The sequence below is a fragment of the Salvia hispanica genome, chromosome 6 (assembly GCF_029641045.1).
Source record: "Salvia hispanica isolate PSC_SH4W2 chromosome 6, Shi_PSC_v1, whole genome shotgun sequence".
NCBI classification, from domain to species: domain Eukaryota; kingdom Viridiplantae; phylum Streptophyta; class Magnoliopsida; order Lamiales; family Lamiaceae; genus Salvia; species Salvia hispanica.
In genome coordinates, this window is record NC_142697.1 from 19,831,743 (window position 1) to 19,857,741 (window position 25,999).

Consider the following 25,999-nt stretch of genomic DNA (forward strand, 5'->3'; position numbering starts at 1 on the left):
TGACCGCCACTATGGAAGTTGCTGGAATTGGATCTTCCTTCCTCGAGATGTCCATTTGATCAATCCTGACTCTAAGTTCTGCTAACTCCTTAGCAAAAGAACTTTCCTCGGCCTCTTCTATGGCTGCTACTCTTCTCGTGGCATGCCTTTCCTTCGACCACCCCCGACTATTGGTGGCGAACTCCTCGATCACCGCCATGGCATCCTCTCCTGTCTTTCTTAGAAATCCTCCATTTGCCCCTGAATCAAGCATAGCACATATTTTCTCGTTAAATCCATTATAGAGGATTCCTACCTGATGGTCTATGGAAAAACCATGGTTTGGGCACTTTCGAAGAAGAGCTTTGAAACGAGCAAATGCCTCATAGAGGGGCTCGTCATGGCCTTGTGTGAACTGAAAGATCTCACTCTTGAGCTTCAAAATAGTGCCTGGCGGGTAGTATTTGTCGAGGAAGGCAGCTACGATGTCATTCCATGTGGAGACCTTTTCTGGCGGCATACACTCAAACCACTCCTTAGCAGAATCAATCAAAGAGAATGGAAAAAGTCTTACCCGTATGGCATCGTCGTCGACACCATTTAATTTCAGAGTGTTTGCGATTTCCACGAATTTGGAGAGATGGCGGTTAGCATCTTCAGTCGCCCTACCTGCAAAAGGAGTTTGCTCGACCCTTTGGATAAGGGGCATGCGTAACTCAAAATTGTTAGCATCAATACGAGGGCCATTAGGAAAAGTGATCATATTCCCATGATTGAACATGTTCATCACAGGTAATGTTTCTCTGTTCTTCTTTTCCATGGCTTCTCGGGCTGCTCTCTCCGCATCTCTCTCATCCATCAGCAACTTCACCATCTCCTGCAGCTTCTCAATATCTGTTCGGTCACCCATTGTTCCTGATCCTTTTTCACTTCTTATTATTCTACGAGTTCTTTCAAGTTCTAAATCAAGCGGCTCTAAGGTGTACTTCCCAGAACGCGTTCGCATACAAAACCTGCAAGACTCAAAAACAAAAACAAATTAAACTAAAAAAATTAAAACAGAAAGCAATAAAAATAAAATGAAAGCGATTAAAATCCAAAGTAGTAAAATTATCCGTTTGAAGATATCACTCCAAAGTGAACTGTCTTCCCTGGCAACGGCGCCAAAAACTTGATGCACTTTTTATTTGCACTATAAATACCTGCAAGTATACAGAGTAGGTATAGTATAGCAAAAGGTTAGTACCGGGTATCGAATACGGGGAAGATGTACACAAAGTGTCTATCTTCTACTAGAACTCAATTACTATCTGGAGAAGCAAGAATTATTGGAAACTTTTTGAAAACAGTAAATATTAAAAACAGTAAACAACTAAAAACAAGCAAATCACGGAGAGAAAAGTATAGAGATAAGGGGAATTCCAGGGATGTGCTTTCGCTTTATGGTTATACAAATTCCAAACTACAATACCCTAGCACAGTTAATACTTTGAAAGGACGAGTCACCTAGCTTATGCTCATGCGATACAAACGTTGATTACTAACATTAGGGTTGTCAATCCTAACACGTAACTCCAAAAAGCTCCTAAGACCCTTGAAAAGTCCTCACTCTCAATTAACAGTGCCGTTTTAAAGGAAGCTAACTGTAGTGTCTACTAAGTGGATCTAACTCGCTAGAACTCTGTCACAGTTATGAAGCAAGTTGTATTGAATCATACATAATTGTGTCACTCAATTATGAAGCATCATGATTAACTTAGGGAGGAAACAAAGTAAAAATAAAACGGATATTAAATAGAAAACGGAATTGTATAACCAAAGTTGCTACTAACACATCCCTAGAATCCTATGAGTTTAGTTACACATGACTGAATAAACTAAAAACATAGATTGAAGGGAAAGCAATTTGAACATAAAACTAAAGCAAATAAAACCCGTAGGTTGAATCCTTGTCGTTCTTGATGTTCTTGAAATCCTTCTTCAACTCCTTGCACAATTGAAGTACTCTAGCTTTTGATCTCTATGAATGTGTTCTTGTTGTGTGTCGGAAAAAAAAACTCCTTTTTTGATGAAGCTTGAGGTCCTATTTATAGGGGAAGATTATTCCTCATCATAGAAGGAAAAGATCTTCAAAATTTGGTAAATCTTGGATCAAATCTAGGGCTGGTCGGATTCACCGCCTTTCTCCGGCGGGCCGCCGCACCTTGGCCGGCGGTCGCCGCGTTGGAGTCCAGAGACTCTGACCCTTCGGTGGCGGACCGCCACATGTCCTCCGGCGGTCGCCGGGAGAGACTCTTCTCCTAGCGTAAATTTCCGAGGCGGGCCGCCACATAGCTTTGACCGCCGGGCGCCGGCGGTCGCCATACAACTTCGCGGCGGTCGCTGGTCGCCGTCTGACTCCAGATTTCCAGACTATGCGTTTTTACTGCCCTTTTCGGCTCAAATATGCACATTTCTCACAAAACACGTCAAAATACCAAAATGTATAGAATATGCAAATAATGGACATGTAGAGTGATTTTGATGACAAAAACGGACCAAATAATGGCCTTAAAACAGTGCAAAATCCGGGCGTATCAGCACTCCATGTAGCTTGAGTATGTTACGCACAAAAGCATCCGCGATCGTGCGTGCCGAGTATGGATGCGAAAGGGCTACAAAGTGAGCATATTTAGAGAGTCGGTCAACAACAACAATTATCACATTCTTCCCCGCCAATTTGGGTAGTCCTTCTATGAAGTCCGTCGACACATCGGCCCACAAAGCTTCGGTGAAGTTAAGGAAGCTTTTTCAGCAATAACAGCTTTTGGTGGTACACGCACCAAAGAGTATCTTGGACGCCGACTTCTAGATTGTTCATCAGCGTGTCTCGCCAACTCTATCGCATGCTCGAACGAATGAGGTCGAAAGAAACGTATCTCCCTTGCCAGCTCATCTTTAACTCTGGTCATGAACTCCACTAAGTAGGTACGGAAAGCACCAGTTTGATAAAGTCGGATGATGGCTTCATCGGCCTCCTCCATCTTTGTGGTGCCGAAACGCTGCAGAAGTCCCCTCTCGAACATACCCCATGATATCTTCTTATGTCGAGCACTGAACCACCTCCACCATTGATTGGCCTCACCGTCGAGATGGTATGATGCCCATTGCACACGTTTGTTGGTGGGAAGCTCTTGTGCACCAAAGTATTGTCGTGCCCTATCGAGCCACACCCGTGGATCCTCTGTCCCGGAGAACTTAGTGAAGTCCATACGAACTGGATTCTTCTATTTCTTTCGTTTGTTGCTGCTTCTCTCCAATTCAGATTCATGAATCAGAGTCATCGTCCTCCCATCCCACATCCTCATCGTCTTGTAATGCGCTAAAGGGATTCCGGACATGATCCTTCCCTTTCGCATTTCTTGTTTTTGCTGCACGCAGTTCTTGCAGCTCCATAAGAACGACATTAATCGAATCATGCATCTCTGTCATGTTCAATTCCACCGCCTCAAATCTGCCCCTCGTGGCTGCCATTCCTTGAGGTTTAACGGAAGCGCAAATGATTAAAAATCGTAACTGTCTCTGATGCCAAATGTTGGGATCGAACGTAATCGTTTGAAACATCAAGAACAAGGAACGAGATGAATTTCAGCAAAACTCTTGCCGAGACTTTTTTGTATTGATAATTTGCTAGATAACTCCTAATATGACGATAACCCATTTAAATACAAATGCAAATCACAACTAAAGCCACTACTCCACCTATTCTATAACTACTCCACTAACTGTTATGCTAATAACATAAAATAACATAACAAAGCATAAAATAGCTACTGCATCCACCATTCTCACGTTTCCCACTTCTTCCACCTTCTTATTGTCTTAACTTCCAAGTAGGTCTAGTAGTGCGTGAGCTGCGACGAACCCCATCTGGCTCAGCTGAACCAGGCCCATCAAACTCCTTCGGTACCCATGGGAGGTGGATGGGGACCGATGGGTGGGTACTACAATATGTACCCATGGCAGCAGATGATGCCCGGGATGGCAACCGGGGGTAGTGGGATGTCGGGCGGGCAGATGATGCCGGGGTGAGGGCTGGGATGGCAGGGGATGCAGCGGTGGGGGCCGGGGATGCAGCCCGGGATTCGGGGATGCCGGGGGTGCAGCCGAGGGACAATGTCTATCGCCCCAGTCTTGACTTTTTGACTGCGTCTTCCCACACATAGACCCTAGTGGAGACTCAATTCACTGGAGATGACACTTTCTCCCTAGAGGAGTTGTTGGAACAAGTCGATCGATATGAAGACACTCCCATTCATACAGGGGAGTAGGTCGGTGGCGGGGGTGGGGCGCACCGAAGAAGAAGAAGGGCAAGGGAAAAAAGGTGATAGGCGAGTCGTCGAAGCCGGCTGATGACGACAGTGTACGGAGGAAGTGGACGGATGATGAGAACGTCGCGCTGTCCAAGGCTTGGGTGTCTGTTTGCACTGATCCCCTCGTTTCGAACAATCAGAGGATCGTCAACATGTGAGCTAAAATTGCAGCAGCCAACAAGAGGAATTGCCCTCATGGGAAGCCATCCAGCGGGGATGAGTGCCGGAAGGGGTGTGACCGAATCAGTGCTGCGGTCTCCCGATTTGCAGGCTTGTACACCAACGCCCTCTGCATGAAGACCAGTGGCCAGACTGACGAGGACTGCAGGAGGATAATGGAGAGAGCATTCCCTGTGTCGGGGTTGTATAAGGAATTCACCTACTGGAACAGCTATCTGGTGCTGATGGATTCCGAGAAGTTCCAGGTGGGTGCCGATGCTGGCTGGCCGAAGAAGCAGCGGCTGAACCTCGTCGGTGAACACAGCAGCAGTGGTGGCTCCCACGAGCTCCCGGACGATGTTCAGGAGTTCCCGACTCCTCCATCGTTCACTCGCCGCACTCGCCCGGTTGGTCATAGGAGGGCGCAACACGCAGCCAAGAGAGGCACTCGGGGGTCCGAGGAGGTCCAGTCGGCATCCCCTCCCAGTGGCAAGTCGCCAGCCTAGCTCACCCGCATCGGGCGGCAAGCGACGCAACTGAGAATGCATAAGATCATAGGTGAATGGAGGGCGGCAACTGGCCCCGTGGAGAAGAGGTTTCTTCATGACCTCCTCGAGAGTATGCATGTCGATTTGGCGGCCGCCGTGGCAGAGGTGGGGGCTCAGCTGCAGCCTCAGATGCGACAGATTTGGGGGTCCCGGGTAGCGGCGAGGAGTAGAGTGAGGCGGGGGCTCGTGTGTGGAAGCCCAGTTTTTTTTTATTATGTAATTTTTTTTAATTAATGTACTTTTTTTTATTTAAATGAAAGTAATGAATTTTCCCGTATATGTGTCGTAAATTTAATTCCGTATTTTGTGTTTAATTCCGTAAATTTAGTTTTTTTATAATTTTGTTTGTTATGGCTAGCCTATTGCTTGTCCAATTACTTGTCCTGATGATGTGGCAGGATGGAGGAATTTTAGTGCTGATGATGTGGCTGGAGGAATTTATGGCTAGCCTATGGCTATTGGAGATGCTCTTAAAACGCTTATTTTCGGATCAAATTTTGAGTTTTAGTTTTCAAGGTACTTCTTGCTAATTCCAAACAAAAGCACTTTGAATACTTCTTCAACAATATTTTGAATATTTAGAGCATCTCCAATGGTCGGCTAGCGACCGGCTAGCCGATTCGCGGCGCTGGCCGATCGGCTAGCCGAACCATTGGAGGCGGCCAGCGGGAAATCGGCGAGCGTTTCGGCGTAGGCTGGCCGATGGCGACGCGCTGGCCGCCATTGTGGCGGCCCGATCGGCCAGCGCCGAATTTTTTTTTTTTAAACCTATATAAACGCGATTTTAGTTTCATTTTCATTTGCACCACCTGTTTTAACGTGTTCTCTCTCTCTCTAACTTTCTGTACAAGAGCATCATCGAGCGATGGATCACAACAACGAGTCCAGTCCAGCGACGGGTGGATCTCAGACTCCCACGGTACCTGTGGGATTTGGATGGGGCCAGATGGGCGGGCAGATGGGCCCAGGGTTTAACGTCCCTTGGGGGCAGTTGATGGGGATGATGGCCGGTGCGCCGGGGGGGAAACAGGGGGGTATGCCGGGCGGGGGGGCAGGGGAGCCAGGGGAGCAACGGGCAGTCAGCGCCGGGGTGGGGAGGTATGCCCCAGATGCAGCAGCAGATGCTGCAGCAGATGATGGGGATGATGTGGCAGGGAGGGATGCAGGGGTCACCAGGGGGGAGGGGGGACACGGTCTATCGTCCCTCTCTGGATTTTTTGACGGCTTCGTCTCACACGTCGACCCTAGTGGAGACGCAGTTCACTGGCGATGAACTTTTGTCATTTCATGACATGGGGATCGATCTCGGCGATCCGGACACTCCCGTTCCAGCGGGGCCGGCCGCGGCGAAGAAGACGAGGGAGAAGGCCAAGGCGGTCGGCGAGTCGTCGCAGCCCGTTGTTGACGACACCCCCGGCCGGAGGAAGTGGACGGAGGATGAGTACGCCGGGGTGGCCAAGGGGTGGTTGGAGGTGTGCGACGATCCGCTGGTTGCGAACAACCAGCGGGTCGTCAACATGTGGGCGAAGATTAGAGCTGCCTACAAGAGGCACTGCCCGCACGGGAAGGACTTCAGCGGGGAGGAGGTCCGGAAGGGGTGGGAGCGCATCAGGGCCCCGGTCGGCCATTTTTCGGCGTTGTACGCCAACGCCCTCCGTCAACTCACTAGTGGGCAGAATGAGGAGGACGCCCGTAGGATAGCCGAGAGTCAGTTCCCCTTGGCGGGGAAGTACAAGGAGTTCCACTTCTGGGAGTGCTATGAGTTGTTGAAGGACTCTGAGAAGTTCCGTGCGGGGTGCGACGCTGGGTGGCCGAAGAAGCAGAGGCTGAACTATACCGGCGACTATAGCGGCAGCAGCAGCGGATCCCACGACCTCCCCCCGGATGCTGAGGAGTTTCCATCCCCTCCTTCATTTGCTGGTCGCCCTCGCCCGGTTGGACAGAAGCGGGCGCAACGGGCTGCGAGGGGCGGATCCCCCCTATCGCCCCGCGAGGTCCAGTCCTCCGCCCTCCCACCCGCCCCACTCGAGACACTCTCCATTCGCGTAACCAAACGCAGGCTCAGATGTACAAGGTCTTCCAAGATTGGAGGACCGCCACTGACCCTACGGAGAAGATGTTTCTTCACTCGATGCTCGAGAGCATGCGGGTTGATTTGGATGTCGCGAGGGCACGACTAGGGGGTTCCGACGTGGGCTCAGATACCACAGGTGGCGGCAGCGACGGCGAGGACGGCGGCGACGTCGATGAGGAGTAGAGAGTGGCGGGGCTCGTGTGTGGAAGCCCTTTTTTTTTAAAAAAAATCATGTACTTTTTTTAAAAAATCTTTGTACTTTTTTTTGAATGGAATGGATTAATTTTCCCGTATATGTGTCGTAAATTTAATTCCGTAATTTAATCGTAATTTTAATTCTGTAAATATAGTATATTTTGAATTATTTTTATTGCGGCTGGCCTAAATCTGATGTGGCAGGTGGATTTTTAGTGCTGCTGACGTGACAGGAAGAGAGAGTGGCTGGCCTATGGTTGGCCTATTTGCATTGGAGATGCTCTTAGTGATGTGGAAAGAGTTAAACTTTTACCAAAGTTTATTAATTGAATAACATTAAAATTTGCGCAATTCTTTGATCGTTAACATTCGATTGTTTGATTTCCAATTGAGTATCGCTAGGCCTGCTTATTCGGTCGGTTTCGGTTCTACTCGGTCCGGTTGACCGGGTACCCGGTTGCAAAATCTCATGAATCTCGGAACCGGAACCGGATCCGGAACCGTTCGGTTCCGGTTTGGAACCGACCAGGTAAGAACCGACAGGTACCGGTTTCGAACCGGAACCGATTTGTAGTTTTAATTTTAATTTAAGTATACTAATTAACGAAAAGTTGTTTATTATTTAGCTAATTTTAATCTGACACCAAACTAGATTTAACTTATATATAACAACAATTACATTATCTCCACTTAGTATCAAGAAATATGATTCTCACGTTAGCCCACGAGTTGTCTGTGATGTCAAACCAGAATTACGGTATATTCTTTCGCATGTTTCCTCAATTGGTAACCTCCACCTTGACTCCTCTAAGAGCTTTCATGATCTGTTAAAATTATTTTTGTTTAAAGAACTCAAAGTATAATGGTAAATAATGATCCAAACACATAAACTGGAAAATTATATTGTCAAACCAAGAGGTGCATTTATTTTAAGCAATATCAAAGTAGCAAAGGAATACATTCAGTAATACTAAAGAATCAAAACCAACCTTGATAATAATAAATGAATTACCGTTAATTACTATACTTCAATTTTAGTAAAAAAAAATTTAAATTTTATATATATTATTCGGTTTCGGGTAGGAACCGGTCGGTTCCGAGTAGAACCGGAACCGGAATTTATGAAAACATTAGAACCGGTACCGAAACCGGAACCGGATTCTTCGGTTCCGGTTCTTCAATTACCCGATCGGTTCCGGTTTCGATTCCGGGTATCCGAGAACCGGAGAACCGGTTAAGCAGGCCTAAGTATCGCTGTATTTTGAAATTGAGAATTTGTGTGTTTAATTTGGAGCTGTAATTGGGTTTCACCTAGGGGTGGGTCGATACAATATATCGTATCGAAAACGTTGTATCGTGTATCGTATCGAAAATATCGATATGAAAGAATTTCATATCGTTATCGTATCGCAAGTTTCGATATAAAAAAATTTCATATCGTTATCGTATCGATATTTCGTACCGAAATTCGATATATCGTTAAATATCGATATATATCGAAAATTTTGATATATATCGAAAATAAAATATCGATATATATCGAAAATATCGAAAATTTTCCAAAGATATCGTATTTTCGATATAAAACGATATATCGCGATATAAGGAAATATATATCGTTATCGTATCGAAAACTTACGATACGATATCGTATCGTATCGAAAATTACGATATATAAAAAATTCGATAATTTTTCGATATTTTTCAATACGATACGAGCGATATATCATTTTTTCGGTATTTTTCCCAACCCTAGTTTCACCATCAAAATGAGGGAGTGTAAGAGCACTCCCAATGGTTAGGCGTTACCGTCGGCGAAAAATCGCCGGATTTTCGCCGGGCGTTGGGGTGATTTCGGCAAAAAATCGGCGTTAATTCTACCGATTCATCGCCAACTCCCGATTCATCGCCGAATCATCGGCGTCCACTGTAGCGCGATTCGGCGATTTTCGGCGTTTTTTTTTTTTTTTTTTTTTTTTGCAACCAATGGCTATAATTCCTACACTATATATAATTCCTCCTCCTCCATTCATCACACACAATCTTCATTCTCTCAATTTTTCTCAATCTTCAATCTTCAAAATTATGAGTTCAAGTAGGAAAAATTCCCGAAAAGGTAAGGGCAAAGAGCCGAGTACGCAAATTCCCACTGATGAAGCAAATCAGCAGTGGATGAACTCGTTGTTGTCGATGGGTTCTCCTCCCGGCCAATATCCAAATGCGGGTCCGTCCCCATTGCAGACTCCTCCGGTGCGCAGACTTTCTCCGTACTTCCAGTCTGCCCTTAGCATGCCCTCTCCAGCCGACGATGTGTATCGCCCCCAGATAGTCACATCGTTGTTCGACACCCCTGGATCCACCCCAGACGACGAAGGATCTCAGGACGCGACGTACACAACAGATCCGACACTCAGCACGGACGACTACGAGGTGGAAGAAACGCCCGCCGAGCCGCCTTCCAGGAGCAGGAAGGGGAAGGCGCCGACGCCGGCGTCGACGGCTGCGACTGATACGGCTTCCGATGAGAAGCCGAAGCGGGTAAGGACTACTTACACTATGGAAGAGTCCGAGCTGATAGCCAACTGCTGGGCGGACACGACGCAGAACGCGGAGCGCAGCAACTACCAGACTGAGCTCGTGTTCTGGGAGCGGGTTGCGGAGAAGTACACAAGCAACAAGACTGCCTCGATGAAGAACCATGGCAGCGAGGCGATCCGCCGGCATTGGGAGCGCCTCATGAGGGACTGCGGCCACTTCAACGGTATATACTCTAACTTGATGACGAACATGACGAGTGGCCAGAACGAGCACATGGTCCGAGATGAGGCCATGCAGAGGTATAATGGCCAGTTCTTGTCGAAGGGCTTCAAGTATTGGAACATCTATTATAGGCTGAAGGATCTCCCCAAATTCCGGACGGGGATGCACACCGCGCTGCACGGGAAATCGGTGCGCTCGCGACTTAGCGGTGCGGAGAGTGAGGGAAGCGCGACCCCCATCGACTTGACTGGGGATGGTCCGCACGAGCGCCCTGTGGGAGCGAAGAAGGCGAAGGGGAGGCGGAAAGGGAAGGGCGCGTCGTCGGATGCCCAGTCGGAACCCCATTGCATACAACAAGCCACGCTCTCTGCCAATGTCGCCGATCTGACGCAGCTGTACACGCTGTACTTCACCGACGGCGGAACCCCAGAAGAGAAGCAGTCCCTCTGGTCGACCATCCAAAATATGAAGATCCTGATGGGCCTCCCGCCGGACGCCCCTCCCTCTTAGTTTTTTAAATCTTTGTTTTTTATGGTTTTTTATTTGTAGTTTTATTTTTCTCGTTGTATTATATTTTCCAATGATTAATACAACGATGAATTGTTCATTATAAATCTATTTATTAAACACATTTGTAGGGAAAATTAAACAATATTAAAAATGATGATGTAAAAATGAAATGTTGAGTTAGGGAAAAATAGGGGAGAAATAAGGGAGAAACCATTGGAGCAGTTGGCTAAAAGTTGGCTAAAAACTGGGGATAAATTTTGGTGCTGATGTGGCGCTGATGTGGCAGGAGTTAGAGAGAAATAAGAGAGTTTTTAGCCGGACAATTGAGAGTGCTCTAACTGGTTTTAGGAAATCTAGGAATAGTTGACTTAGAGCAAATTACCAGTGACTCTCCTCTTCCCCGTTCCCTTTGTGCAAATTGACCGGCAATGACCCAGGTTTCGCGACGAAACACTCGACCCAAAACAACCTCCCATGCCCAATCGCCAAACTACGACAACACCAACCCCAGGAACCGATACCCCATCACCCGACCCCGTCGCGCTTTCACCCCGCTCGTTTTTTCCACCTTCACCATTTTGATTCTTCTCATCTTCATCGGATTATATATCACCAATTCTTCTATCAACCCTGCAAATGAGACTGTTAAACCCAGGGTTGTCACGCCATTACCCTCTCCAAAGCTCATGGATCTTCCTATGGTCAATTTCAATATTCAATTCTTCTCATAATGTGATACTTTTATTTTTCATATAAATGGTTGAATTTTCCCTGCAGTTTCAAGGGGAGCACAAGGAGTCTTTGTATTGGGGAACATATAGGCCTCATGTTTATTTTGGAATCCGTGCGCGGTAAGCTCTATTAGAGTGAGTTAGTTAGCTGCATTTATATTTTTTGAAGAAGAAATGCCATGTGTGTATAGTGTGCTTATGTATGCATAAGGACTGACTAAAGATCTTTATATAGAGCCGCTCTTTTTACTTAACTTTGATTGTTGTATTATTAACGTATTGAGGCACTAGCATTTTGGTGTTGCTGTGCTCTTTTACTCTCACTGCATAATTTTGTATGTATGCGGAGAGTGGTTACTAGAGAAATTTTATTTGTCAGGACTCCTCAGTCTCTTTTGGCGGGTCTGATGTGGCTTGGTGTGAAGGATGGAAGATATGCTATGCGGCATGTGTGCCAGGACTCAGACGAGCTAAAGACATATGGTTGGACACATCATAATGGGCGGGATTATGGTCGTCAGGTATTGGTGGACCAAAAGCTGGTTTTGACAACGAGCTTCCTCAAATCAAAGGAGGAAGAGAGTGGTTACGGAGGGGACTGGGCAGTTCGAATTGAAGCACAAAGTGCAGTGTAAATGCCTAACCTCTTTATGGTGTTTTATTTTGGTGACTTCAATGTTTTATCATGGAATGAAAAGATTTTTGCCTAGGATTTTCAGAATACTTCATCGTGATAATCATGTGTAAAGTTGCATTATGTGAAGCACTGTATGTTCTGAAGTGTCGAGATTGAGAGCAGTGAGAAGCATGAGAGTCACATTTTGAAGTCGAAGTAGAATAAATTAGAATCTACTATGTTTTGTAATATAGAAGAATGGTTTGAAAGCTTGCTGCCTGACCAATTCATGAATAGATTAATAAATTGAGAAATAAGTAATATTGCTAAATCTAGAATCTTCTAAGGATGTGACAGGGTTGGCAAGATGTTGCAACAATGAGGTGGATCATTTTAGGCTTGTGTTTATGAAGGAGTTTAGTATATTTCCCTCTATACTATTTAGATGCTATTTCTTTTGGGGAACCTGGACAATATTTTTACCTTTGAGTGATATCATTGCTCCAAATTTGGTCAGTACCTTGCACACACTCCTTACCCCTTAAAGTATTTGGCTATATTTGTGTCACTGTTGTCATGAAGTTTTGATTCTTATGACTGTCGTAGACTTAATGAGGAAAAGGAAGAAATTGTGCACCTTTTCTTTTATGTGGCTGATGAAGGTGGAACTGCTCTAGGTCTGGGTAAGGGTACCTCAGACAATCCTGATGACTTCCTTCTGGCTTTTGGTTCAAGGAGTGATGTTGGTAATTGGCAACTTCATCTGGAATCAAAGGTAGCATAACATTCAAACTGCTTTATTGTTTCTTTTTCTTTATCTTTCTGATAATGTTCATTAAATAGAGACTGTCAGGCTCAGAAATGTAAGGTTTATTCAGTACATATTTCTGATATCATCATCCCAGTAACTAATACTGCTAGCTTACTGAATTCCGGAAGGAGAACTTTGAGTTCCATTATGCTGGTTTCAAGACACATCACATTCACAATTTATCCGAACTTGTACAAACCAATCTTGCAACTCAGGTATATACAATTTAGTTGTGTTATACTATCAAACTAGTAGTACTGTTTTATTGTATTCAAATTTTAGGCTTTGGTATGGGTCCTGGTTTACGACAGTATCTTCGTAATACCTGAACACTGTTTATGCTCTTCTTAATTTAGGCTAGGACAACTGGCCGGCTTCAACTCTCAGATACATCTGATCATGCTTCAAATATTCTTGTTTTCCAGGTTTGTCAATCAACAATTATTTTTTGTAATCTGTTTACTATTTCAGCACACTAAATTTAACTTAGATATTTTTTAAATTCTTGTCCATGCTGCTCATCATTTTCTATTAGTGGTTCAGGTTTCTGCAATGGTTCCTTTCAAAGCGGATATTGCTTTTGTATCTAAATTGAGTGGTTCTACTTCAAGATTGAAAGAACGTATCAGAATCCTTACAGGTACTGTCTATCTGTTATACACATTTATCTTATCATCCAAGATTAATAATTTTATCAGGCAATTTCATGTGAAATTATAGCAGAAAAGAAATCAATATATGTAGGCTTTAGTAGCAAGTTTTCCAACACAATCCACTGAACTTCACTTTTTAAATATTACTACTATAACAGACCGAATAAAATGTTAGGTAATTTGGAAATTAGTTATTCCATATTGCACACTTTTCAAGCATGTGCTTTGATATCTACTAAAAATATTTGTCTCCAACTCCCCTGATTCCAGGTGACTCTTTATCCAGTCATCTTGAGCAGAAACAGGAGCAATTTGATGACAAATTCCAGAGATGTTTTGACATGCCGGATGAGGTATCAATCATGAATGTTCCTTTGCTATCTTATCCATAACCACTTAATTGCGTCTTTCGATGGTGAATGTTAGACTATGAGATTTTTCCTTTCCATGCTTTCTGCTCTAAGCCATGAGGTATTAAATAAAGGACCAAACCATGAATATTGATCCATAGTGATGTGCCAATAGTTTCTTTAAGTTCTACCAAATCTTCTGTCCTGACAAACAATTAGTGTTTAGCTTGGCTTCACATAAAACTCCGCTGGTTTTCTCAGTGAATAACATATTATACATAGTGGTTGATGAGAAAATGTTAGATAGCCTTTTTGATAGTGTCAGTGCTATTTATTGCGACTCAAAAAATTAGATCATATTCTTGACCATATAATCCCTAACTTCCAAGTTCCCCTGTAAGTAGATGAATGTAACATTTGAAGATGATGCGTGCAGAAAAACAAGTGGAAATAGTTGACATAGAGGATATAAAATTACTACCTGCTTATAAATCAGTGAATTTTATGTAAAAAATACATTATGGGGCATAAATAACATATATGCTTCTACCTAATTTGTTTATAGCAGGCTCAGTGACAACTAACAAGATGTCATGACTTTGTCACATGATTATCACATCTTGATTAAATTTATGTCTGAATTATTTGCATAATTTTTAATCAGATGTGCTGGCTTACTACCATTTTCTGAATCATATCAATTCCACCGTATTTAAGAGTATTAGTATGTATACTTTGCCACAATGTTCTTGAATGTTTCATATGTTCAATGTGATGAAATGTTTGTTTCAGATCAACCCTGAAGCCATGACAGTGGCCAAAGCAGCACTCGGAAATTTGCTGGGTGGGATTGGCTACTTTTACGGCCAATCAAAAATTTCACTTCCATCTTCTTCTAATGTAAGGTGGTTTCTGAGTAGTTTATATGCTAATTTTCAGGCCCTAGTGAAAATATAAAGGATTAATTGTAATAAATCGCCTGTTCTTTACCTTTTTTCAGTTTCTAGTCTCAACTTCGACTTATTTTTTGTATGTTCTGAACTTTGAGAAATTGTTTAATTCTATAATTTCTGCTCCCGGAAGTGTGACTAATTATAAGTAAAATGTCGTGGATTTTCAGTTTTCCACCTGAACTGTAAAACTTTTTCTTTCACACATTGTTAAATGAAGGGTGACTACACTACATTTGCTAAAAATCGGTACTCAAGAGGAATTCAAGTAATCTAGAGTACCAAAGTTGTTTCTTTAATTTTTGAAACTTCTTTCAAAACAAAAAACACTGAGAACCGGTTGTAGTTCCTTATGCCGGTACATGTTGCTATTCATAGTATTTGAATAGTTATTTTAGTGTTGGTGTAACGCATGCTTGCAGAGCCTTGTGATTGTTCTGTACAAAGGTTTTTCCTTAATTCAACAACATGGTGTCTGTATTTGCTTCAAGGATTATGCCATTTGGATAATTAATATATTTACACAGTACTTATCATCTAATGCAGCTTGTACATGGTGACAATTATATTTCCTATTGGCCAGCTGAGCTATACACAGCAGTTCCAAGTCGTCCCTTCTTCCCCAGGGGGTTTCTATGGGACGAAGGTTTTCACCAGCTACTAATACGGTGGGTTATCTATTGACACGGAGAATCTTTAGTTTTGCTATCTTATGGAGAATGTTTCTAATGGTACTAGTAGCTGCTAATGATGTCTTTCTTAGGGACTGATAAATGTTTTTGTTTGTTTATTTACTTGGAAAGGCGATGGGATGCTAATATTTCTCTGGATATTATCGGGCATTGGTTAGATCTGATGAATGCTGATGGATGGATTCCACGTGAGCAAATTTTAGGTGCTGAAGCTTCAAGGTACTCTGCTACTAGTATAATATAATTCTGAAAAAGTATTTGATCACTGATGTTAAGCTATTGGCAGTAAGGTACCATCCGAGTTCGTGCTTCAGCATCCGACAAATGGAAACCCACCGACATTATTCTTGGTTCTACGAGGTTGAGTTATCACTGCAGTGCCTGGCCTCACATCAAATAACATGTTTAATCAGAAGACTAGTGGCTATCATACAATTGCAATAATATTCTTATTTTGATTTTCTCAGCCTATGTAGCCTACAGTAAAGTGTCCCTTGCCATATTATTTTCTTAGAAGCTGAGGTGCTGAATAGTCCAAGAGTCTGCCTAAAATGACATTATATTATTAGAATCTCTGTCACACCAATACTAGGAGTATCTAGATATATTTCTACCGTACAGAGTCTTTTAACTGGAAACTTTGTTGGCTTTGCTAGTTTCTGAAGTACTATATATTTAATAAGAATTTTTGTCCATTTCATTGTCTCTGCTTTTCTTTCATAGGAAACATTATAGAATTGATCCCTTAAAACAAGGTAAATGTGATGTTGCTCTAGTTATATTTACAGTGTTGTTTCTGCAGAGTTTGTTTGCGGCATTAAGAAAGACAAGTTTAGTGCCTCACAAGTCAATGATATCTCCACTTTCTTGCGTCGAGCATTTGTGCGTCTCGATGCTTGGTATAAGTGGTTTAACACCACTCAATCAGGTGAGCATAATATGCGTTCTGTATCCTACATAGTACCTGCATGCTGCTTACTTCTCATCATAACATATACTCCATGTATGACCATGTTAACCTCATTGTTCAATAAACAATTAGATATACTTGCATCCTAGGAACTAGGAAGCCAATTATTCGAGAATAGCAAGTACAATTATTCTAATTGGAATTTTGGTATTATATTCACAGGAAAAGATGTTGGCACCTACTTTTGGCATGGGAGAGACAATGTGACCCAACGTGAACTGAATCCAAAGGTAATATCTATATATATTCCTGTGTCTGTTTCTATGTTATACTATCTCTTTATGAGGTTACTCCAGTTAAAACTTAAACATGTCCATAATTCGGTTTCTGGAGCTGCTTCTCTTATGTGTATGTTATGATTGATAAGTTTGATAGTTTCAGGGACTAGTGTGTTCGGATGGGAATTTCAAGTTACAATTTCAACTTCCAATTCTACTTATCGATTGTTTGAGAATATTGAAATGAGTCTCCCAAAATGAAATCCATTTTCGGGAAAGATACTACATCCAAAGTAGAAATTGCCTCCCACATTCAAATAAAAAGGCTAAGAGGTTAATTATCTAAGCTTAGGTTAATTATCTAAGCTTATTTTGGACATCTTATGAGCTCCAAACACTTATGTCTGTATACTGTATCAAGAGCATCTAAGTTGTCAAAGTGTTTGGATATATGAGCATATGTTTGAGAGAGAATTATGAGTTTCTTGACATTGGCTAATCGTGGGTGTCTACTTAATTCAGAATAAATCTCGCTCTTGAATATAGACCTTGTAACCATGGATGAAAGTCCAGTCAGGTGCTTGACTTATTTAGCTGAAGACAACTCAATAGTTTGATTTCTCAACCCAAACATACAGCTAAGTAGCTTGGCAAGTGTGAATATATATGATCCTATATCATAGTTGAAGCGATGCTACACATCCAGGAGGCATATAACATCCTTAACTTTAATAATTCAGATTAATAATGATATGAATAATATTTTGCCTGGCCAGTCACTGTCTTCTGGATTGGATGATTATCCTCGTGCATCACACCCCAGTGAAGATGAACGCCATGTTGACCTTAGATGTTGGATGCATCTTGCTGCTGATTGCATGAGTTCCATTTCAGAGTTTCTCGAGGATAGACACATTGGAAAGGTACGGCCAAAAACCTAAAAAATTACCAACCAAAGTCTTTGGTTCAAACAAGTACTACTGTATTGAACTTTATACAAAATACTGCAGGAGTATAGCTTGACGGCAAAGTTGCTCTCAGATTTTGACCTTTTAAATCAGGTAGTTTCTGTTGTTACCAGTCTCATAATTTCCATTACCTTTTCCCATTTATATCATCCTACTTGTACATTGTGCGTCATGAATCATGATTACATCAATAGAACTGTGGAAGTGTGAATCATATGTTTTTTCCATTTTCAGATACATCTTGATAATACAAGTGGAGCTTATTCTGATTATGGAAATCATACTGAGAAGGTAAATGTTAGATTTTCTGTTGCTGCTGTATCACTTCCCAGTATCATATACTACACTCTTGATCTTGATTACATACAGCTTTCAGTCACCTGTCTCTTGCATTCAATTGTTCTAAAGCATGACAATATTCACAAGTGTCCTTATGTTCATTTATTGGGATCATGTGCAACCAGTCTGAGAAAGCTCATTCCACTTCTCTTTCTCATTCATGAAAAATAAAGGATACAGGAAGTGTTGTGCTAATTGAAGTAGACTAGTTTGTTGCACTGACATTATGCATCTATATAGGTTCTTCTAAGTTGGCAGATGGTGGAATCAGCTGGTGGTTATCCGTCACGGGAACTTTTACGAGAAGTGCTGGAGAAACCTGTGCTGAGACTGGTCCCTCATATTGGCTATGTCAGCCTTTTCCCCTTTATGGGTAGGCTTATACCAGCTGTGAGTTAATCTATGTATTAACTTCATTCATTTGGTTCCGCATCAATTCATTCATATTTTGGTGGTTGTTTTATGTTCCTTCTGTGCCATTCTACATGATTCAGGATTCATGGATATTAGAGAAACAGCTTGATCTAATCTCAGATACAAGTACTCTGTGGACTAAGTTTGGACTCAGATCCCTTGCCAAAACAAGGTAAGAAAGATTAGGTTTACAATGCACCCTTGTCAGGAATAAATTTCTACATTTTAACTAATATTGCAGACGTTTTTTACACTTGTTAAGCTTCACACTAAATTTGCTATACTTGCGGCAGCTCAATATACATGAAACGAAATACTGAGCATGACGCACCATATTGGAGAGGGCCAATTTGGATGAATATGAATTATATGATTCTTTCAGCACTAAACTATTATTCTCAAGGTACGTATTGCTGAAGAATTCATTTCCTTTTCAGATTAAACTTTGTTTGACATGTGGTAACAATATCATTGATGGTTGTAGTGGATGGACCATATCGAGATCGATCAAAGACCATATACACCGAATTGAGGAACAACTTGATTCAGTATGTTGCCGCCTAAATACTCTCTTTTAAAAGATATACTCCCAACTCTTATTAGGTTGGTGGGTGGTAAATTATTAACTATTTCTATTGCAGAAATGTGGTGAAGAACTATAAGCAGACCGGCTTTTTGTGGGAACAGTATGATCAAAAGAAAGGGAAGGGAAAAGGCGCACGACTGTTCACAGGCTGGACATCACTTACAGTATTGATCATGGCTGAATCCTATAGCGAGTGTTAGGATGCTAACTGAAGTCTTACACAAGATGCAATGCTTCTTTTTTGGACTGGTTGCCAACTGACTGCACATATATTTAGATGGTGGGATGACTAATCGGTAGCTCAACTAGCTAAGTTTTGCAATCTTATAGTTACTGGTGTTTTGTGGCAGATGTACGATAAATGGACTTGTATGAAGCAATTCAATAATTACTGATTTATATCTTTTGTTATTGCTGATGTTTTTCACGGATGAAATAACTTATGGAGTAAAATTAAAGCTTTATGCGTCTCTATAGGATCACTTTTCAAGAATTGTTTAGTTCACTGAACTTGCCTATGCAAGAATTTCATAACCACCTTAAAATTATTGGTATGACTTGCCACTGCCTTCACCCATTTGATATATACAATCAACAACCACCATGTACACATAACCAAATGAAGTAGTTATATGTCTAAAACAGTAGCATGAATTAAGTTTGAGCATTGTTACAATATAGGACTAAAATGAGGGGAATTAACTTTGACTAGGCAAACAAATTGTTATAGTACAATTGAAGGGAAGTGAGTGCTACAGAATTCACTTTGAAATTAGTCTTGTTGGGTCATTTCTGTATCTGTATCTTCAGCCATTATGATTTCCATATCTCTCACATCCCGCTTCAGCACATTGCCCAGTCTCGCAATAGCCTCAGTTTGCCGTTGCAATACCTGTTTGTATAACAACGTTAACGCATTCAATAATACAGTAACACTAGCTTTTTGTTATTTACGGTGAATACTCAAAGGTACAAGGAGGAAAGTGTCGGATGATATGTTAAGCATGTTACTGAATTAGCCTTCCCTTTACCTCCTGCATATCAGATAGACTTTGTTCATGAATTTTGGTTGATCCTGGCAGATACATTGAGCTACCAATTAGGCTGTCTGCTTGAAGGCGAGATACCATGAGTAGATTTTGAACCCGTCTAGAAAGTTCTGCTCCAGATCCTTTTAACTGCAACTTTACATACTTATTTGTGTCCACTTTAACATTTCAATTGACACAAAATAGGTGAAGAGTAACCTGTCTCGTTGTTGCAGCCAACTTCTCTGCTAATTCTACTTCTCCTTTCATTAGAGGTACTCGACAACCTTTACCCTCCAGTGCCTCTATTATTCTCATTGCCTGATTAACACAAGACATACAATAATGAAAAACAGGACAATGCTATGAGATACTAGTAACAACTATAATGGCAAATGCAGGCCTATTGCAAGAGACAAAGCAACCAGTAGCCTGCATATGACATCTCGAACCTACGTCACACAAGCCTGGTTTTTGAATATCCATAATTAAGTTTCAGAAAAACTAAAGCACATGAGATACCCATCCAAGTTCAAATGAATTGTTTCCAAATCAAATTTGAAAAGCTTGAATTTGTTGATGCCAAAAACAACCAGACTACCATGGTAAATAGCCAAAACATTCTTCAACAAAATCTAACTACAGCTGTATTTTGAGAGCTAACAAAATCTGACCCTCAAAAGACGCCTTTGAAGGACTTGCTCTTTCTGTTGCATTTTTTGGATCCAGGGAAGCGTGTCAGCTTGAAAATGCCTTTGGAGCTGCATCACGGAAAAATGGAACAAAGGAGGTTTTAGAGAGACAGACAGATGAACCATATGCATGTGAATATACACCTTTAGGCTTTAAGTTTTTTTGTGCCACATGTCCCTCTATATATATGCATGAGAGAGAGAGAGAGAGAGAGAGAGAGAGAGAGATCACCATCTTCACATTGCTCTGGGTCAACTTCAGTCTCTCGGAATCTGACAGTATGACTTCATCTTGAAGCTAAAGAAACCCATTTGCAGATCATCATTAGAAACTTATTAACAAAGTAGAAGCAGGTCGTGATTATTCAAAATAAAGAAAAATAGTGCTTCACAGAACAGATTCAATAGAACAGAATGGGCATTATGTATGAGAAGCCTGAAAGTCAGAATGATAGCAATAATCATATAGTAATAATTTTCGTGTAAACACAAGACTGTTGAAGGAACTAAATATTAAATCCAGCTACCAAAATTTTACTATAAATCTTAAAATCCATCCGACAAGAGAAACTTAAATTTTTTATAAAGTAGGCTCAGCTTGAAGCATCACTGCAAATGAAATAAGAGTTCAAACTTCAAACAGAATCCTTTTCTCATAAAATTATCGAAGTCTCTGTGAACTGAGAGCAGACCAACTAAGCTACCATAGCTATGACCATATCCCATTCCTCTAGGATTATTCATATTCCTAGAAAACTCTCTTGTTTCTACCTATCCAAATGGACCAAGGCAGTGCCAGAACAATTACACCACATGGTATTCCAGCAACAAAGCAGAAATTCGTCTTTTTCAATGAATTGTTTCCTTGTCATGCTCCTTTAGACATTCACTATGCTTCTGAAAAAACAAAAGCTCTTACAAACTTTGCAAATAGAAGCTTGACTAAGTTGGAATTATTGCGCACAATGCTTTTAGCCTGGCTTTCTGATACCAAAAACAAAGCAGATCATTTTTGTTTTGAATTTGTTATAGCCGTAGCCGTGTACATAAAAACTTTTCTGAATAGTAAGATTCACAGTGGAGATCCACTCAAATCACCAAGAGAATAGTCTAATCAAGAACTTTGCGTACCTTAAGGCGCTGGGAAAGATCTTTGAAACCTTGCACAAGTTGAGGCCACAATCGTTCTCTTTTGGAGCTTTCCATGCCTTCTAGTTTTGCTATTGATTCTGCCCACATGATCTGGCAGTTCAAACTATTTTACCGGACTTACAAAATAGTCTCCAAAAATACATTTACAACTGATAATAATATGATGCAAATTTAAACTAAACTCACATCTGATACACCAGCAGGCTTTGACCTGTACTGAGGTTCAGTCACACTAAACAACAGATGCTGCAAAATCAACAAAGATCTTGATAAGTACCCGAAACAGAAAGAGCTCAATTTCAGAGTTAGCTTCTTGAATTGGTATATACAAATTGCTAAGATCATTCTTCTAGTCTTAAGATTCGAATCGTCGAGCTAAAAATGATGGTCTTACGCCTAAAGAGTCCAATACATCCCTAGGCAACTATTTGCTCATCTGTTACAATCCCACACAACAGAATTCAAAGCAGATTTACTGGCATATTCTCGATTTCAGCACAACGCTGATTAACAAGAAATTCATTATGCTCTAGGTAAACCTTGAAACCCGCTTCACAATCTGTTCAGACAGCAATGTAAAGAATGACAATTCATTAACGCCCCACCACCCCTAGCATTTAAAAACTAAATCACATTCGCAGGACAGGTATTGTATTGGCATTTGTAACAGAAGATATGTTCATAGTTAAGTAAGACAATGCTGAGAAGTTCCAAAAGAAGAAATTAATCAGACAATTGTTCAAAAATCAAATTCAGATGGTTTCAATACTTAGAAAAGAGCAGCGTTGGAAAGAACTACAAACCGGACCTTAAATTCATACTTAAGGTTCCCAGGCTCTTCTTTGTATGCATCCACAATCGCCTGTAGAGACAACATGGAGCGATCAACATTAACATACGTTCGAATACAATCAATTAGGATTACATATTAAAATGATTATTACTTGAATATCGCGATCGGCTAGAGAAAACGGAAGAGGAGCAACTGGGGCCATCTGAGTAGTCAATTGCTGATTCATGAAATTGGTTGAAGGAGCATTATTGAAAAGAGTTGGCTGTTGCTGTTGCTGCGCTGAATTAAACGGCGTGGTGAAGCCGAAGGGGCTCTGCTGTTGTTGCGGCTGAGGCGTCTGAAACAGCGATTGAGTTTGCTGCTGCTGCTGAGGCGTCTGAAACAGCGACGGAGTGTGCTGCTGCTGAGGTTGGGATTGTTGCGAAAATGGTGTGGAGAAGAGCGATGAACCGAACGCCGGAGTTGAAGGCGTGCCGAATGCGGGAGTGGATGAAGGGGTGGCGAAGGCCGAGGAGGAAGACTGAGCTCCGAACATCATTGGGGGATGGTTGCGGAACCCTAGATTCAGATATTGGGAATTTGTGAATGCGGCGGTTGCCGCCGATTGACGCCGGCTTGGAGGGTTTTGAAGTTCGTTTACAAATCACAATAATAGAAAGAGTGATCCACCCTATGTATTGTCATTCGAACGTTGAGGTACCCATATTTCAAAAAATGCATCAGACATCTCTATGTATGTAATATCATTTGAAGTCCTTTTTTCACTTTTTACGGTCGTTCATGCCCTTCTCACCCTCGTTTTTTTTCCAAAATGCCACCTAGGGTACTTCAATCTTTTCAAATAGAGTAAATTACAAATTTGGGACCTATGTATGAGGGTTCGAACGCTAGACAACCCTAAGTTTCAAAAATATCGCCACACACCTTTATGTATGAACCTAATATCATTTGAAAGACCTTTTCACTATTCACATAATTTTAAGCTATTTTTCCACTGGTTTTTTAATCTTCAAAATGAACCATTTTCTTTTCCACTCTGCCACTTCTGCCTGTTGTCTATTTGAACTTCACTCTCAATAAAAAGGACCGTTCACTTCTTCTCTTCTCTCTCGATGGAGGGCTTAAGCCCCTTTCGAGAACCTTTTTTTTTTTGTTTTTTCTATTTCAATTTTTTGAAAATTATTAAAAATTTTCTTCAGCCTTCACCAAGTTAATATTGTTGGAGAGTAAATAATCAAAATTGGAATGATAGAAGGGGCTGAACTGCATTTTTGTATCAAAATTGCAGAGGTAAAAAATGGATGTCCTCGTTAGAGAGGATAAAGAAGATTAAACTTTTTAAAAAATAATAATATAATATTATTATATTATCTTTTGTGTTAAACATGTAGACATGAAGACAAATTATTTCCTTGAAAATTGTAAAGAGTTAAATTTTATATCGTATCAAGTATCAATAGTATTAAAATTTCATTTGAGGTACCCCTATAAGAATATTAAAATATCATAAATAGTACCCCTTGTTTTTGAAAAGACTAGAATGCCCTTAGTGGCATTTTGGTTAAATTCAAGTGGAAAAAGGGTTTAAAAGTCCGTGAATAGTGAACAAATCCTTCAAATAATATTAAGTCCATACATAGAGGTGTGTGGCGATATTTTAAAAATATAGGGGTGTCTAGCGTTCCAACCCTCATACATAGGTACCAAATTTGTAGTTCACTCTAATAAAAAAAATGATTAGAAATTAATACTACTAGTACTACTAGACGTTCCATTCGATTTACTCTTGCAATTTATGTTTTCTATTTTCTACAACTTCATTAACTAAAAAAAAACTAAAAAATCATCAAAAAATATATATATGTACAAAAATAAATTCTTATACTCCTACTACTCCCTCCGTCCCATCAAAGTGAGACGTATACCTTTCTAGTACTTCATCCATCAGCAAAATGAAGTCTCATTTCTTTCTTCGTCCATCAGCAAATAGGAGCCTCATTTCTTTCTGGCACGTGTTTTAAGAAAAGTTTGTGGTATATGAGTCTCGCTTGTATATATTACTCTCTCTGGTTATCATTTGAAAGAATCCTTCTGACTCAACTTGAGTTTTAAGAAATTAGTATTTGACTTTGTGAAGAAAAGTAAGAAAGAAAACGGTTGGAATGTGAGACCCACTTATAGATTTTATAATGGATTATGAGTGTAAAAAGTTATTAGTAGAATGTGGGATTCGCATGCTAAAAGTGGAATAAAGTATATGGTTCTATAAATTGTTGACAACCAAAAATGACAAAATGGCTCTTTAAATGGTGGACTGAGGGAGTACTTTTAAATACTTTTAAATGAAATGGAAGGAGAATCAGTTAGTAGAATGTGGGCCTTATTACCATTTATAATCAAAATGAACCGAGACTCCTATTCACAGAATAACTGAAATAGAAAACCATGACTCCTATTTGCGTATAGAGGGAGTACGTTCCAACATAAGTGAGACATTTTTTTTTTCTGACAATAATTAACTTACTTTTCTCCCCCACTTTATCCTCTTATCTTTCTTTCTTTATTCTCATCATTATTTTATTCTCCTTTTCTCTTTTTTACTTTACTGTTAATAATTTAATTAACTAAACATTACTACCTAAATTCATATTATCGCAATAAAAACGTCTCACTTAGACCACGACGGAGGAAGTATTATTTATTTGTGTTATTGTGCTTTACAATTGTCCTGATATCTCTTTTTGAGACTATCTACTTTTATGGATGTTGGTGTTGCCGACAACTATTATATGTCCTCTAGTTTATAAGTACATCACTTATTTTCTAATTATGTATTTTTTATTAGTATTACTTATTTGTCCTATAAAGTTAAACAATTTTTTAAAATTTATGATGATGAAAATGAGACTATAAATGACGGACGAACGTAATATACTTTTCAAATACTCCCGTCGTCTCATAGAAATAGGCTTAAATTACACATTAAAACCTATTCCATTCTCAATTAGCCAATTTCGGGAGTATAATTTACAATGAAAGAGATGATACAAACACGTACTCTAGTAGTCTAGTCCTAGTAATAGAAATTGGTCTGAATCTTATAGGAGTTGGAAGGCCAATGGTACTAAGTACAACATAAAGTTTTATGTACATTTTTTTTGGTTACAATACACTGTATTGTTTAAAGACGATTAGTAGTGTAATTTTTTTGTATAAGTCATGATTATTCGAACAGTATTAGACACTTGTTTTAGTACATGGTAGTACTTCTTTTCATACAAATTACTAACATCTTAGAACTTCTATAACATGCAAGTATGTTTTACTATATAAAAATAGTTCATATATATATAGAAAAAAACTAAACATTACCTTACTAGATCCGAACATATCTCCTGATGTATCTCCTCCACTTGTATGAGCCATGCAAAAACACCTTTCATTTCTCCCCACACCCAA

General features: G+C 40.7%; 2 protein-coding genes and 1 non-coding gene across 5 annotated transcripts; 2 read left to right on the top strand and 1 right to left on the bottom strand.

Annotated features, from left to right (window-relative positions):
- The first annotated feature begins 311 nt into the window (after positions 1-311).
- LOC148923326 (small nucleolar RNA R71) lies at positions 312-418 on the top strand. Its single transcript, XR_016133087.1, has one exon. It is a non-coding gene; the product is annotated as a small nucleolar RNA R71 (small nucleolar RNA).
- Positions 419-10,926: 10,508 nt separating this feature from the next.
- Positions 10,927-19,286, top strand: LOC125208082 (mannosyl-oligosaccharide glucosidase GCS1-like). Of its 3 annotated transcripts, none has more exons than XM_089060900.1 (22): positions 10,927-11,278; positions 11,355-11,428; positions 11,688-11,939; positions 12,531-12,699; positions 12,864-12,950; positions 13,092-13,160; positions 13,279-13,375; positions 13,659-13,741; positions 14,531-14,638; positions 15,235-15,356; positions 15,492-15,599; positions 15,667-15,740; positions 16,183-16,308; positions 16,513-16,580; positions 17,345-17,491; positions 17,579-17,629; positions 17,771-17,827; positions 18,116-18,265; positions 18,370-18,461; positions 18,583-18,692; positions 18,774-18,837; positions 18,931-19,286. In XM_089060900.1, the coding sequence occupies exons 1-22, from the start codon at positions 11,006-11,008 to the stop codon at positions 19,073-19,075; spliced, it is 2,526 nt and encodes an 841-aa protein (XP_088917026.1). In that variant the 5' UTR covers positions 10,927-11,005; the 3' UTR covers positions 19,076-19,286. The 3 variants fall into 3 exon arrangements, 2 of the variants coding, with proteins under 2 accessions (XP_088917026.1, XP_088917027.1); XM_089060901.1 differs by having other exon boundaries at positions 11,225-11,278; positions 11,698-11,939; XR_016132723.1 differs by lacking the exons at positions 18,774-18,837; positions 18,931-19,286 and having other exon boundaries at positions 18,116-18,248.
- A 195-nt stretch (positions 19,287-19,481) lies between these two features.
- LOC125203967 (nuclear pore complex protein NUP54-like) lies at positions 19,482-23,188 on the bottom strand. Its single transcript, XM_048102496.2, has 9 exons — positions 22,692-23,188; positions 22,556-22,609; positions 21,934-21,993; positions 21,727-21,837; positions 20,828-20,893; positions 20,578-20,664; positions 20,123-20,224; positions 19,907-20,053; positions 19,482-19,767 (listed from the first exon to the last, which is right to left on the bottom strand). Exons 1-9 carry the CDS (start codon positions 23,076-23,078, stop codon positions 19,648-19,650), a joined length of 1,134 nt encoding a protein of 377 aa, XP_047958453.2. The 5' UTR covers positions 23,079-23,188; the 3' UTR covers positions 19,482-19,647.
- Positions 23,189-25,999: the final 2,811 nt, after the last annotated feature.

Bases quoted from the DNA above. Each gene is read 5' to 3' on its own strand.
- LOC125208082 (XM_089060900.1), top strand. From the start codon at position 11,006: ATGACCCAGGTTTCGCGACGAAACACTCGACCCAAAACAACCTCCCAT. The intron at 14,639-15,234 runs GTAAGGTGGTTT...CATCTAATGCAG, and splicing joins CACTTCCATCTTCTTCTAAT to CTTGTACATGGTGACAATTA. The intron at 18,693-18,773 runs GTACGTATTGCT...TGATGGTTGTAG, and splicing joins ACTAAACTATTATTCTCAAG to TGGATGGACCATATCGAGAT.
- LOC125203967 (XM_048102496.2), bottom strand. From the start codon at position 23,078: ATGATGTTCGGAGCTCAGTCTTCCTCCTCGGCCTTCGCCACCCCTTCA. The intron at 22,610-22,691 runs GTAATAATCATT...TTGTCTCTACAG, and splicing joins TAGCCGATCGCGATATTCAA to GCGATTGTGGATGCATACAA. The intron at 20,054-20,122 runs GTTACTCTTCAC...GTAAAGTTGCAG, and splicing joins TGGCTGCAACAACGAGACAG to TTAAAAGGATCTGGAGCAGA.